Source organism: Poecilia latipinna, unplaced genomic scaffold (assembly GCF_001443285.1).
Source record: "Poecilia latipinna isolate Pla-1442-1.1 unplaced genomic scaffold, P_latipinna-1.0 Scaffold2469, whole genome shotgun sequence".
In the NCBI taxonomy this organism is placed as follows: Eukaryota; Metazoa; Chordata; class Actinopteri; order Cyprinodontiformes; family Poeciliidae; genus Poecilia; species Poecilia latipinna.
Window position 1 is genome coordinate 73,402 of NW_015115085.1, and position 15,008 is coordinate 88,409.

The 15,008-nt window shown below is 37.8% G+C and overlaps 1 protein-coding gene and 2 long non-coding RNA genes across 4 annotated transcripts in view; 1 reads left to right on the forward strand and 2 right to left on the reverse strand.

Moving 5' to 3' along the window:
- The window catches only part of LOC106937933 (uncharacterized), a 26,245-nt gene extending 18,500 nt beyond the window's left edge, over nucleotides 1–7,745 (forward strand). Inside the window, exons 2-3 of the long non-coding RNA XR_001422491.1 lie at nucleotides 475–477; nucleotides 7,668–7,745. This is a non-coding gene — a long non-coding RNA (uncharacterized LOC106937933). The remainder of the gene's footprint in view (nucleotides 1–474; nucleotides 478–7,667) is intronic.
- LOC106937931 (perforin-1-like) lies at nucleotides 66–8,211 on the reverse strand. Of its 2 annotated transcripts, none has more exons than XM_015019691.1 (9): nucleotides 7,821–8,211; nucleotides 7,663–7,742; nucleotides 7,072–7,117; nucleotides 6,805–6,938; nucleotides 6,581–6,719; nucleotides 6,410–6,490; nucleotides 1,842–2,338; nucleotides 1,663–1,756; nucleotides 66–537 (listed from the first exon to the last, which is right to left on the reverse strand). In XM_015019691.1, exons 1-9 carry the CDS (start codon nucleotides 8,079–8,081, stop codon nucleotides 310–312), a joined length of 1,560 nt encoding a protein of 519 aa, XP_014875177.1. In that variant the 5' UTR covers nucleotides 8,082–8,211; the 3' UTR covers nucleotides 66–309. The 2 variants fall into 2 exon arrangements, with proteins under 2 accessions (XP_014875177.1, XP_014875178.1); XM_015019692.1 differs by having other exon boundaries at nucleotides 452–537; nucleotides 1,838–2,338; nucleotides 7,821–8,200.
- A 472-nt stretch (nucleotides 8,212–8,683) lies between these two features.
- LOC106937929 (uncharacterized) lies at nucleotides 8,684–9,933 on the reverse strand. The gene is made up of 2 exons (XR_001422490.1): nucleotides 9,540–9,933; nucleotides 8,684–9,468 (listed from the first exon to the last, which is right to left on the reverse strand). It is a non-coding gene; the product is annotated as an uncharacterized LOC106937929 (long non-coding RNA).
- Between the last annotated feature and the right edge of the window lie 5,075 nt (nucleotides 9,934–15,008).

Below are 15,008 nucleotides of genomic sequence, written 5' to 3' on the forward strand. Positions count from 1 at the left end.
TTATAGTAACACATGTCATAATTCATACAACCAATACAAGATTTGTCAAAAATATACAAAGTCAACAACTTGTAGCAGTTTCAACATTTTTATTGTCATTAAAGGGAACACAATTTCTGGTTGTATATATTAAAGCATAGTTATTTCTTGTGATTAAATGTTACACAGAATCTTTACTTTTTTTCATTGTATGAGAAATACATATTTGGCTAGGTCTTTAATGAAGTTGCGCAATTAAATATAAATTGTGAGTTTCTACCAGATTTAGTGAGTTAATTTTATGTGATGAAATGCTTTAATTCCCAAAACTCACCAATCTACTGTCTCTAAGGGAGATGGTTTATAATGACTGCACATTTCTCCAGTCAGATATGGCTCACATTTCAGCGTGTATTTAACCTCGACGTTTCCATAACCTCCTGTGCACGTGAAAGTGTGAGTGCCAGGGCTCAGGTACTTCTCACAGTGAACGAGAAGGTCGTCATGTTTCGGATCTTCATCCCAAACCTCAATCTTCAGAACCAGGTTTGTGTCAACCTTCATGAGAAAATTTTAATGGAGGATCATTCAGATGCATATTTTCTCATTCAAAGTCAAATTATTTAGTGATATAGAAAATAAAAATGTTTTCCATGCATCTCAAAAGTTGATAAATGCAGAGTAATGTTAGCCGAAACACAACAGCACAAGATATGAAATACATCAGCTAGGCTGTGTCTGTTTACACAATATATGTGTAAAATGGTTTCTGTTCAAATATTTTCTGATTTTTTTCTGCTTTTACTTTTATTTGTACTCGACCATAAACACCATGAAATGTGCATGGTCTATTCAAGTAAAACCAAATACTTTTTCATGCAGGTGCTGACCCAGTATCCCAAAACATAAAGAGTCTGCAGCCTGGCTTGGATCTAGAAATGGAGTTGATTGTACATTCCCCAAGTTCAGAATATGCAGTTTGTCTGCAATACATATCATTTTATACTTTTATTTGATTTATGCATTTCAGACAGGTTTTTAAAAATAAAAACTAAGCAATCAGTAAGACAGAGAAAAGAATTGGGAGAAAAGTTTTTACTTTGACATTGAAGGTTCATTTCGTATATTTGTTTTTTAGAAAGCCAAGTTTTTATGCTGATGATTTATTTGAAAAAGCAATAAGAGAGGGTCAGCACTTCCTGTCTCAACAACAGGTTAAGCAGAGCAGTGAGTGTGGGAGCCGCATGTCCACAGACACCCAGGTTGGTTCTGAGAACCGAAACAAGAACGAGTCGGGCCTAAAGGGAGATGCTCTTTTCTTGTCATTGTGGCTGCTGGTTCATGTGAGCAACAAGTTGAAGGACAAATTAGTTCATGATCAATAATTTAACATCATCTAGTTGCAATGGAAACTACAACACATTTCTGATATTAAATGATATTTGACCCAATATGAAATGTTTGCTAACATAGTTTTGGTGGCACCAAAGAATAGATCAGCTTTCTTTCAAGACTGATGCATGAAAACTCAATTATTCTCACTTTTGTTAATTGAATGTCTATTTTTGCAAATATAGATGCTGGTATTAACTCTATAAATTCTTCTGCATCAGCAGAGTAAATGGATCAGTTTGTCTGTTGTTGAGCTTTTTCAGCTAATCTGTGATGATGACGTTTACTGACCTTGCCCAAATTAAACCAAGCATTCCACTTCGGATCATTGGATTCGATCATTTGGGTCTTGCGTTGTATGGAACCATAGTACATCTTGGCATAGCTGTGAACAAAAGAGGAGCCATATAAAAGGTGTGCTCATCAGGTTCCATAAGGTCTTTGTTTTTTTTACCTTTGCATCAACCCACCTTTCTGTTAGTGAAAGATCATCTCCGAATAGATCCCAGCCTCGAATAATGGTCACTGATAGAGTTCCCCATGAGGCGTGCTGAGGGCAGCAGTTAGAGGCCACATTAGGAGTTCTGCCCTCACAGTGTGGCTCTTGGGATGATTTCTTCACAGCATTGTCCTTCAAATACTGCTCAATAGCAGCTTTCATCCCTGCCTTTTGAAGCTCATTTGGCACAAGCTGATAGAGAGGTCGAAGGGAGTGCGAAACAACACCTGGATGTTCTTTCAGGCTCTTTAGCCAGTTCATGAAGCCCATGGAATCATTTTGGGAAATTGAAAACTCCCCCAACCAACCATTTCCTCCTGAAACCTCTGTGAAATGCTGGTGGAGACCAGAGCTGTAGCCAGTGGCAAAGTCCTTGTTTTGTAGGACACTGCTGCAAGATTTCTCGACAGAAGAGATTTTCATCTTCCCCAAGCCAACAGCAACACCCATAGATAAACAGGTGTGGATCTGGGTGAAAGAACAGCAAAGAGATTTTTTTTTAAAATAGCTGCATTACACCATATATTTACATAAAGACCCAGACACAAGCAGAGAAGAATATGTTCATATAGAAAATCTTGGAAATTAAAAGGGACAAAACAAAACCAAAAAAAAAAAAAAATCACATCTAGAAATACTTAAAGTAGGTTGTTGGAAGTGATGAACTTCATATTTTTGCAGCTTCTTGTATTTGGTAATAATATAAGTAGGGGTGAAAGTAGTTTTAAATTCTTGCCGGTACTATGATGAAAATTATCTGTGCCTCATTGTGCAAACCAAAACAAATAGAAACATTATTTTACTGTACTGTTGCATACCTGTATACACAGAAACTGGAAACACTTCACAATGGGAAAAATATATATATTCTGCCATACAGGGTGGAAAGTAATTAGTTACATTTATATCTATTGATGTATTTACAATTTGCCTAATTTGTCCTTTAAGTTGTTTTAAGTTACTTTTACTTTAATTTGTTTTGATTAAAGTTAATCAGTTACATTTGAAGTCATATCCATTAATGAATAAAAATAAAACGTAAGAAAACGCCAGAAAAAAACAACACCGATCTCTTGGCTGTCAGGGGGTGTGGTTGGTGGTGGTGAGAATGAACGCGGAGACCCAGATGAAGATGATGAGAAACTCACAGTCCAGGATCAGGCAGCACGGCAGCAAATTAGCACATAGCTAATACCGGTAGCAACTGACAAAAGACTGTACACTGAAACAAGCAACCTCAGGACTTCACAGTTCAACTGAGGAAAACTGACAAGCGACATAGCATATGACATTAGACGAGGATCTGACAAGGAACAACAGGTGGGGCTAAATACACTGGGAGGGTAATCAAGGAATGAGACACAGCTGGGATCAATCAAGACAGGGAGGACAGGACATCACAGAGACTCACAGGGAACAGGATCAGAATAAATGCAGAAAAAACCCAAAAGTAAACACAGAAAGCTACAGATCACAACATTGGCTTTGTTTTTATTTAACATCTTATGGTGATGCATGGATGGGAAGACGGAGGGAAAATCCATCAAGTGTAGTTCAAGTTAACTTCTGAGAAAAATAAAATCCCTCGCTGAATTGTATGCTTCAGTTTAAATGTAAGTATAGCCACCAGCTTTAACATAAATTGTAAACTTTGATTATATTTTCTCAAATCCATCCATCCATTTTCTTTTACACCATTGTCCCTTAGTGGGGTCGGGAGGGTTGCTGGTGCCTATCTCCAGCTATCGTTCCGGGCGAGAGGCGGGGTCACCTGGACAGGTCGCCAGTCTGTCGCAGGGCAACACAGAGACAAACAACCACGCACACACACACTCACACCTAGGGGCAATTTGGAGAGGCCAATTAACCTGATAGTCATGTTTTTGGACTGTGGGAGGAAACCGGAGTACCCGGAGAAAACTCACGCATGCACAGGGAGAACATGCAAACTCCATGCAGAAAGACCGGGGCTGGGAAACAAACCCAGATTGAGCAAAATGACACGAATCACAACTATATAATCACTGTTTGCTTTTAATTGGGAGATTTTGTAATTAGACAGACGTTATAAAGGAGAAATGTTTGAAGGCTTCTGAGAAACCTACGAGCGCCAGGAGGGGAGAGAGAGAGGGACAGGCTCCATCACACAGCACCAACAGTTCAGAAACAATAAGAAATGAGAGAAAAAACCTATTTACAAACAGATTAACTTGTGTTTCAAACTTCCTATTACTAGCTATTTTGACTCAAATTGCAGTCGTTCTCCTAGTTGTCGAGAAAAGTCGAGCTCATCCCACTTCCCCATGCTGGAGATTTTAGTTTAATAATAACAATGAATAAAGTTACCTTTAAAATTGAGTACATACATCTAGCCCCAACAGTAGAGTCAAACTGTAATCTAATTAATCTGGTTGTATGTATTGTTATTGTGTCCTGCAAACTTTGCTTTAATTCTACTTTTTTCTATTTAATTTAAAAAAAAATCATAGTCGGGCAGAAAGAGAGTCATGAAACAGGAAGAGCAGGTTTCCTGAAGAAAGAGGACGTTTCCAGCCTGCATATGAATAAAAGTTGTTCAGATTACTCATTTCAAAGCATTAAAGGTTTAAAGAATAAAATCTAAACATTTTGAGTAATTGGATAAAACCCAGAGTAAAATACTTGAATTAATAATGATAACTTATAATTAAGCCAATAATCAATATTGGTTTAACCAGTGGTTGATGTTGGTTTGATTATAAGAATATTTACTCTTACACTTATGGAAGTACTTAACGGTGAAAGAAGTAACTGTAACATGGTGTCAAATAATTAGAATAATGGATTATTCTTGGTTTCTTTTCAGAAATGTCTGTAATAACACATCATGATTATAATAAGAGTAACTAATAAGTAATGGTTATTATAAAATTATAAGTGAATGCTAAATCAGAGAAACTAAGGGGTTATAAATGTGATTTTGACATTGAACTTGAAATGGTGTAAAATGTGTAACTGTAATTAAAGATCACTGATGTTGTGTTGGAGGTAGATGGTAGGTGAAAAGTCAGGGGGAAAGAGGAACTGATAGGAGAGCAGAGGTGACCAAGGCCTTATTGCTAAACTTAAAACTTACCTAAGAAAAGGTTAGACACAAGAGGACTGTTGAGCAACTCGGGGACATTAGAACAGACATCAGGTCATGTCCAAAGATGGTGATGGATATGAGATCATCGGCCAATGCAAATGCACCAAAAGGGTGGATAAACCCTTTATAAGGTGAGTGCAAAAGAGGAATCTTTGGTTGGATCCTTCAGGCAGCTTCGAGCCAAGATCGAGATGGACAAAGAACTCTGCAGCTGAAGAAGAGCCGGAGCCACAGAGCCGAAGACTGTTCTGCACATGGGGACCAACCCGTTAGCCCCGCAACATGTGGCTTCAAATTGCATTTCTCTCATCAGCTGGGTTCGAGACCCCAAAGACAAAGACCAAGGCAAAGATGAAGATAAAGACAAAGAGGAAGAACTGGTGTGTTCCTTCCATGAGATCAGCTCGTCTACATTTCGATGGACCAGAAAGATCGTGAGACGAAGAGAAAGGAGCTACAGAGCTGCAAGACAAGAAGCTGAGGACCGCTACATGCATGAGGAAGTCACCCTAACACCGAGACCTGCCGCTCTAAGTCTGTACTCTTCCTGTACTGTGAGCCTTCTGCTGCTGCAACATCTTTTTCATCATCAGGCCTGTTCTGGGGTTCAAAATACCAAACTCCATCCGTCTCTCTCAAAGTTTCCCTTTTTTAGTTCAGTGTCAGAATTAGGGAAAATAGGCTAGATTATTGATTTTACTTATTTGATTATTTCTGCTACTGATTTAAGTTGTACCGACCCTTGCAAAACTGCCTTACTAATAAAATAATTAGCATTAAGAAAATCTAAAAGATGTTAATGAGCCAATGAGTCACCTTAAAGTTCTTTGATGGTTGTAAAATAGCTATAAAGTTTGATTCTGGGAGCAAAAAGTGGGAAATGTTTTATAGGTTGCTTTTAGCCAAAACAACACCCTTGGGACTCACCAGAGTCACTAAAACCAACCTGGTTCAGTAACAAGTGCAAGTTGTAATAAAAAGAGAAAGAGCGACCGTTAACAGGTGTGCTCTGTGAAACTAGCTGATTGCGGGCTGCTCTATCTGGCTAATTCACAGAGTGAAAAAGGGTGGGACATCTGGAGGCAGAGGTCGTTAGAAACCAGGCTACTCTTTCTCACGCCCAGCTTAAACAGAATGTCCTCTATATTCTCATCTGTAGTAATACTCAGGAGTTAGAGGCTTCTCGGACCCGTTAGATGGAGGTTGGAAGCACATCTCCCTCCTCTCAGAAGGGGAAGTAGAGAGAGAGATAAGAGGGGAGGGGGGTTTTGCCCAACAACAAAGTGGTGCCCAACGTGGGGAAACCCAGAATATTTTACGGAATACCGGGCCGTACTGGCTTACTTTCACACCTGCGCGTTAGTATCATGGAAGTATCACATAAAAATCTGTTGTTTTGTGCTTTTTATTACCTGTCTTGCATTTAAGCTATTCAGGGAGGACAAACAGCTTCGTGAAGATATCAGTCGTCTCAGTCGCCCTCCAAGATTAACCTAAAACAGGTATAAAGTGGTTTAAAATGATTTCCTGCAGAAAAATGCCTGTAACTAATTCACAATGTGTGTGTGTGCCAAAGTTCTCACCATTCTGAAGTAGTGTGTGCCATAGGTCTGTATGAGCTTTGTATACTCATTCTTAGTGGAGATGTTGTAGTGAGATGGAAGGATGTCTAACCGTCTTTTGAATTTTAAGGTTAAGGGAGGTGTGTTTGATAATATAAAACTAGACACCAAGACAAAATTAGACAATTATTTCAATAACCATGACCTGTCTGAACTCAATGAAAAAAGTCTAATTTCCATTCTACCCATAATGACTGCAGGCGACACTGTGTATGCTGAAAGTGTAGCGATCCTCTTTGCTCCTTTGTAAAGCAAATTTGTAGGCTTTGGAGCCGGTTCCTCCCGCAACTAGGCCGGCAAACACAAACTTCAAGCCAACCTGATGAAATACAGACAACACATGTAGTTTATAGGGTGTTAAATAAGAAGCCATATTTTTGTTAACACTATGCCACTCACTTACTTCAGTTCTAACTGAATTTGAAAATATTCTGAAATGTTCAGTTTCTTACCGACCAATCATTGGTATCTTGGGATGTGTAAGACTCAACCAGAGAGCTGTTGGCACATTTTAAAGGAAGTAATTATTATTAAACATCTACACAGTTCATTTTTCATTAGGTAATAAAGCGTTCTAGCTTAGTGAAATTGTGGATTTAACTATTGTTATTTTAATACCTAAGCCTTATTAGGCAGGTATTTATAAACTACAATTATATTCAATAAATTAGAAAATGCTTCCATATTTGGCTCCGTTTTCAGATTAAAAGCACTTTTAAAATAACAACCTCTGAGCCGGTGTTAAGCACACTTTTCATTAAACCTGTACTTCTGTATTATGAAATATTTTTATTGGTTTGCTGTGTTATTCCAATTTTCAATGTTAGGTTTGCATTACTTGTAACTTGTAAAAATCATGTGTATAATTATTCTATATAATGTTTCACATAGTGAAACCACATAAAGTTCCAATAAACATACACAGCTGATTGGAACATGTAATTGTAACATGTAAAAAAAAATAAAAAAAAAATTCAGTAATTCTTAGTTTAATTGTATGATTCAACTTTTACAGTGTTCACAATCCGGTTTAAATACTTTACCTGAGAGAGGTGTGAAGTTTGCTGTGGATGTCAGGCCTGCATTGACTGACGTAACTCCAGTCCACAACAGAAGATGGAAGCTTAAAATGAAGAAAAATCACGTTATTGTTAATCCCTCAAGTCAGATGTGCAGCTGTTTATTTATGCATTTTAATTACTTTTTGGAGGACATGGTTTTGAAGAGGGTTGCTGCAGAGTTTACAGGTTTTGCTGGGGCTCAGGTAAGTCTTCACATCAATCACATCAGCTCCTTTTCTCTCCAGTGTGACTATATCAAAACCTTCCCCCACCAAGTTGTGTCCTGGTGCAAAAGGAGCAGCATCACACTCTGTTTGGGTCCCGATCCGACACGACAGAACAGAGGAGTGATGTAGGAGGATGCTTAAGAGGAGAAGAGCTGAAGTTGAATGAGGGAGCATCGCTGTAGTCAGAAGCAAAATGATAGAGAAAAAAAGGAATTAAACTTGTGGTATGTTGGTGCGGATTCACCTTTAAGGTGAGTAGTGGGCGGCACCAGCATATCCTTTAAAGCCAGGTGTGTGGGGTGCGCACTCACATACAATTGTTTTGAGCTGTGGAGATGGCGTTGTGTGAGCTTGTGTGATCCTGTCTTTCCTCAATCAAGTAATGGTCTTCAGGTTGGTTTTGTGATTTTCCTTCTGTTGGATTTTAGATTAGTTTGTGGTGATTGTGCTTCCTTTGTATTTTTTTCTTTGTTTGCATGTAGGTTTAATTTGTCAATTGCTTGCATGATTTGGTTTATTTAGTTTTGTTCAGTGCTTTGCTCGTCTTGCTTTTTGTTCATTTGCTTTGCATGTTTTCTTTGGTTGGGTTGCAGAGTTTTGTTTTCTGTATTGATTTTTTTTTGTTTAGTTATTAATTGAGTTTGAAAACAACTTGAAGAGCTGATGTGCAATATGTATTTTGTGAAGTTTGTAAACTGTCTTCTTTAACGCATATATTCTATTGTTTTAGGCCTATTTTAAACTTTTGGAAGAAATAAATTAAATTCTTTTTTTAAAAACATTATGATCCACCTCTTTGTTGTCCCGACCTGGCGTGGCCTTATTGTAGATATTAGAAGTTGAATAGTCCTGGGGCCAAGATCTCAGGTGGCGTTGTTGGATGTAATACTTTAAAATTTAATAGTAGACACCGCTATTGCCACAACTGGCGTTGTTGTTGGCAGGATGGGACATTAAGTAGAGGTGTGATTATTTTTGTATTGTCAAAAAAAACAACAAAAAAAACACTGCAACCCAACCAAAGAAAACATGCAAATCAAATGAACAAAAAGACGAGCAAAACACTGAACAAACTAAATAAACCAAATCATGCAAGCAATTGACAAATTAAACCTACATGCAAACAAAGGAAAAAAATACAAATTGTAAATAAACGTACTGAAAAATAATAGGGGGACTCGCCATAAACGGTTGAACCCTGGCCAAAATAAAGAATAAATCATCAGTTGGGTAAATGACACCCAGCTGAAAAGGCATGAAGCAAAAGTAAGGACAAAACGGCGTTGGCGTGGCTGTGCTCCCCTTGCGCCACGGACAATTAGGCCAGGTGCGCACACCAGTAAGCGGCAGGAGGGGGGAGGGGGGAAACCACACAACAGTCCACCACCAAGTCCAGAACACCTGAGGATCTAAAAATAAAATTTAAGGTGAACTATGGCACCGAGCTCAACAAGGTGACAATGAACCCACCTACCTCGGTTAAAAGCTCCATGCCCACGACGCGTGCCTGATCACACACACTCCCAGAGAGCAAAACGGGAGCACCAGCACAACCACAATCCTGAACCCAAAGGAAGCACAATCACCACAAACTAATCTAAAATCCAACAGAAGGAAAATCACAAAACTAACCTGAAGACCATTACTTGATGCTTGAGGAAAGACAGGATCACACAAGCTCACACAACGCCATCTCCACAGCTCAAAACAATTGTATGTGAGTGCGCACCCCACACACCTGGCTTTAAAGGGTATGTTGGTGCCGCCCACCACTCACCTTAAAAGTGAATCCGCACCAACATACCACAAACTGTTTTTGACATAATGCATTGCATTTTCCTTATTTTTATGACTTATTTATACATCATATAAGACAGTTAACGCTTTATTTGAAGGGGTGTCCATAAGACTGGCATGACACTTACATAGATATTACCTAACAACTGTCATGAACATTCTTCATTCTTCATGAATATTTGTGATGGTTGTCATTAAGTGTCATTCGGAAAATAATTACACTTTTAATGCAAAGCTGACATTATTCAAGATGTCTTTGTTATGACAAGCTGACATTAACCAATTAATTATCAAAATTTAGTAATGTAATAATACACAAAGATATTTTAAACTTTGATAATTAACAACTATTATGACATATTTATGACAGATGATGATTCTTGGTTAATTTCATGTCCATCAAAGTGTTACCGAAACGGTTGTGCTAACACATGCAAAAATGAAAAATAACTGATCAGAGATATGTAAAAATGTACAAAAAAATTCAAATGCATGTATAAATTAAATGTGGAATTGTTTCAATAAATATTTAAATGTATTTAATATATGGGTAAATATCTGTTTACAGTGCCATTCATTTTCAGAGTATAGCATTATTACCCATTGAATTTGGAAGGTCTGGCTGACCCTAAGCATATTGTGATTATTACATGTATTAAATACATTTAAATATTTATTGAAACAATTACACATTTAAAGCATACATGCATTTCAACTTTTATGTACATTTTTACATTGTGTATCTCTGTTATTTTTTGCATGTGTTCGTGCAAGCAAATATCACATTTTTGAGTTAGAGCGTATTTGTTCATGGGAGCAGCAGCTAATGATGGTGAAACATTAGTAGAGTTTTAGATAACACAAAACGGTTCAGCCAGTAGATATATGTGAAAAAACAAACATTGAAGCTCATTCATTAACATGATTTAATTCCCGTTTTCTTATTCAATGTATTCCTTTTGTCTTATCAGTAGTTCGGTTACATGCCAGTTAAAGAAATTAGTTATTCACAGAATAATTCAGCTGTAAAGTTGGGCTATTTAGTAAATAAATTCTCAGACTCAATTAGAAATAAGCATGTCGGTGATCATTCCTTGTGTGTAAAGTCTCTTAATTTTCTAATTAGATTCTGAGCTTGGCTTCATTAATGAATAATAAATTATGGATTACAAATGTAGTTATTAAATAAGACAAACGTTAAAGCGAGTTCTGATTCCCAATTATTTTGATGTCACCTTGTGAGGTTGCTACAACATTTTTGGTTTCCAGAATTCTGATTCCCAGCAATGAATCAACAAATTCAGCTTTGGAGATCCACAGATCTTTGATTTCAACAAACAGCCACACACCTCCACCACATTAATATCAGTGAAATTAAATTAACCAGAAAATTGTCCTCTTTAAACATTTTTAGAACTCAGTAAACACACATTTTTATTTGCTGCAGTGTATTCTAAGCAAAGATACTCTTTTTTTCCCAGTTAATTTTATTTTCCTTTAGCATATTAAAAAATCTTACCTGTTCCAAAACAGACCGAAAAGAAGCTGAAACAAGCAATGTTTCTAAGTGTGCTGAGCTGAAAACTGTGTTTTATAAAGCAGCAGCCCTGGAGAGATAAGGATTCATACAGAACATTGTCTAAAGGTCAATTGAATGTAGTTACTTTGTTTCTTGTAACTGCAGGTAATGTTTCAGGTTTTTTGTTTTGGCAGCGTTCTGTATAAAGTATCAATGCTAACAGAACAAACAGTTCTAATGAACCTTTTTGTGCCAGTAGGACATGCAGTTGTACTGGAACTGCAATGAAGGAAAGGTTTAATAGCAAGGCAGAAAAATGCATAAAAAGCAACTTAAAATTAGCTTCAGTCAATAAGGAAACAAGGTAATGACAATTGAAATTTATTTCAGTATTTTAATTAGGTAATGTTATTTGTATTAATATGACTTCATGAAAATGCTTACCATACCATACCATACCAACTTTATTTATAAAGCACTTTAAAACAACCACAGCTGATACAAAGTGCTGTACATTAAAACACAACATAACAATAAAAATAAAATAAAAAATACAAACTCTTACAGTTTAAAAACAAACATACAATTTAAAACTAGATCCCACTGGAGTTGAAAGCCAAGTAAAATAGATGGGTTTTAAGACGAGCTTTAAAAGTGGACAGTGAAGGGGCCTCTCTAACGTGCAAAGGCAAGTCGTTCCATAACTTGGGGAAAGACAAGTTATGGAACGACAAGTCGTTCCATAACGACAAGTCGTTATGGAACGACAGAGAAAGCCCTGTCCCCTCTGAGCTTCTTTCTGGATCTCGGTACCTCCAAGAGCAACTGATCTGCTGACCTGAGAGACCGATAAGGTATGTAAGGGTGAAGAAGCACAGAGAGGTAAGCCGGGGCAAGATTATGTAGTGATTTAAAAACAAACATAAGAATTTTAAAATGAATCCTAAAATATACAGGCAGCCAGTGAAGTGAGGCCAGGACAGGGGTCACATGCTCCCTCTTTCGAGTTCCTGTCAAAAGTCGTGCAGCAGCATTCTGAACCAGCTGCAGACGTGAGAGCAGCGCCTGACTGACTCCCAGATAAAGTGAGCTGCAGTAATCCAGTCGAGTCGAAATAAAACAGAGGGGTCAGAGTCAGGAGCTGTGATAAGAGCCCTGGTACTACCAACCTTTTCAATAAAGAAACGCAGAAAATCATCACACAAGTCATAAGAAGCTTCCAAACAGGCATTCTGTGGAATATTAAGCACAGAGTCAATGGTGTTAAATAAAACACGTGGGTTATGGCTGTCTGAGAAAATGATATTTGCCAAATATTCCCTTTAGTGCTTAGTGTAGTCTGCCATTGACTTACTACAGAAAATAACTTGATCTTGCAGTCACTCCTGTGATGAATGCAGTTCTATGCCACCTGCTTCAGAAATGTCAAAAGGTTATAACATCCAGCTGTATTTACTAGTACAAAGCATCCAGTTAATTTATTGTGTTGCACTCATAAAACAGACAGCTCTTCAGATTTGACAACTAGATTTGCCCCACTCTGTGTGTATTTTTCGGGGCCTTAGTGCACAGAAAAAACGTTTCATAGTTTCTTCTAGTTTTTTCTTCTAGTTACAACTTAAAACTGACGCTGCTTCTGCTGCAGAAAAAGTCACATAGCATTCAGCTCTAATTCTGTAAAACTTCTATGCTTGAACAAAAATAACTAGGCATGATGTCTTAAACAATAAAATTAATAAGACAAATAAAATGTATTAAAGAAATGAATAAAAGAGTGTTTTATCCATAACTTTAAATAATAGAAATAATTTAAATAAAATTCTTCTGGGGTGCAACAACCCCTGCCACATAAAAGTTGCCTGACAACATTTTAAGATTTGTAGCAATACAGAACGATATCCACAAAACTAGGATTAAAGTTAAATTAACAAGGTGAGTATTTTAACAAATATTACAATATTGCAAAGTTTGTGCCATCTTTATTAACTGTTGTCAGTTGATGTGATGCAACACACATAACAGACTTCTCGTTTGAAAAAGTTGCATTTCTTTGGCCTTAACTTTATCTTTCATTGTCTCTGTTGCAGGATCTGCCTTACATGTTGGATGTGTTGTTCAAAGGTGGAACTAAACACTAATACATCATCCAGGTAAGGTAAACAAACTTTATCTCTGAATTACCCCAAACATCCTTCCATGTAGTGCTGAAAAGCAGCTGGGGCGCATTTATCAGTCCAAATGGGATTCCAACACATTTGTACATTCCCCAAGGTGTTATGAAGGCTGTACATGGTCTGATTTTCTCACTAATGAAACCTTGGTGGTAGGCCTTCCCTTGGTCCTACACTGTGAACCAGGAATTTCCCCCCAAAGTTTTCTAACATTTCCTGTATCCTAGGAATTAGATGACGGTCTGGGACTGTTTTTAAGTTCAACAGTCTGTAGTCTATGCACAGACGAAGACTTCCACCTTTCTTCCTCACACACACCACACAGGAGATTACTGTAAGGAATAGGATTTTTGGATCCAACCTCAGTTGAGTAAATCCTGTATGTATGTTTTTACTTCCTGGCAGAGGTGTCAAGGAATAGCATTTCTTAACTGGCACATTATCATTAAGCTGAATGTCCATCTCTAAATCTTTGATCATTTAGAGATCAAAGATTTTGCAAACACATCACACTCTTCTCTGAGCATCTGTTTTACCTGTGATTGTTGACTCCCTGACAGATGACTCAGATCTACAGATGGATCCCATGGCTCTGTTTCTGCTAGAGGGCTGACCTGCTCTGTCTGGTTGGTGGCACCACTGTCCAATGGCAGCGGTCTCTGACCCTCCACAGGTTTAGTTTCTAGTGGGGAAACTGAACCAACATTATACATTCTGCCAAATGTTGTTTGGCCACAGAGGGTAATATCATGGTCAATTACATTTTCAACTGTCACTGTAATCCTACCCTTATCATGACATGAAATCTGAATCAGCTGCTCAATGATAGCTAGTCATTCAGGCCATGATTCGGGTTACAGCACTAACTGTGAACCACATAGCTGATGATGGGGTGGTCAAGGCTACTGCTTGCAACCAGGATGGGACCCAGACAGGTTTCTCTTTCATTCTAGATACATCATTTTGGTAAAAGGTGACAAAACTCCTATCCATCCTTCATATGGTATTTCTGTTCCATTTGAAATCCAGTATTCCTTCTTCAAGCAGTTTCTCCTCACATTCATACTCACTCATGCTCACAGACATGTTCCTATTTACATCTCAACAAGCTGCTCAGTGTGTGGCTCTGTCTTCCCTGTAAAGTTTATGTATGTGGTATCTGTTGGCCGGTACCTTAATTAAAGAACCATGCATCATGCAGGTTCTGTCTGGTGAGGAGCTTTCGCACTCGCCTCATAGTCATGCATCACACTGGTTTTATTTCATTTTATTATTATGTTTAATATTATTCTTCCGGTTTCATCAGCCGACTTAGTCAGCCAGGGTTCATGCGTGCAGAGATCTGAAAATCTTGTCCCATAAATTTGAGCAACCAAAACACTTTCTGTGGAGCTCATAAAAACTCAATAGACACGAAATGAAAGAGCTACTAAAGCGACATCAGCAGCATTAAATTAAATCTCCCATTTGTTGTGCATCTCTGCGTATGATTTAACTCAGTGGTCCCCAACCCCCGGGACCAATTGGTACCGGGTCGTGCAAGAAATAATTAAATATTTCCGTTTTATGTATTATTTGAGTCTGGAGGATATTTTATTTCGAAAATCCTTTAAC

Coding starts and splice junctions, on each gene's coding strand:
- LOC106937931 (XM_015019691.1), bottom strand. CDS start 8,081: ATGCTCCCTCATTCAACTTCAGCTCTTCTCCTCTTAAGCATCCTCCTA. Junction 7,118..7,662: donor AAACTTCACACCTCTCTCAG/GTAAAGTATTTA, acceptor ATGTGCCAACAG/CTCTCTGGTTGAGTCTTACA. Junction 1,757..1,841: donor GATCTTTCACTAACAGAAAG/GTGGGTTGATGC, acceptor TTTTGTTCACAG/CTATGCCAAGATGTACTATG.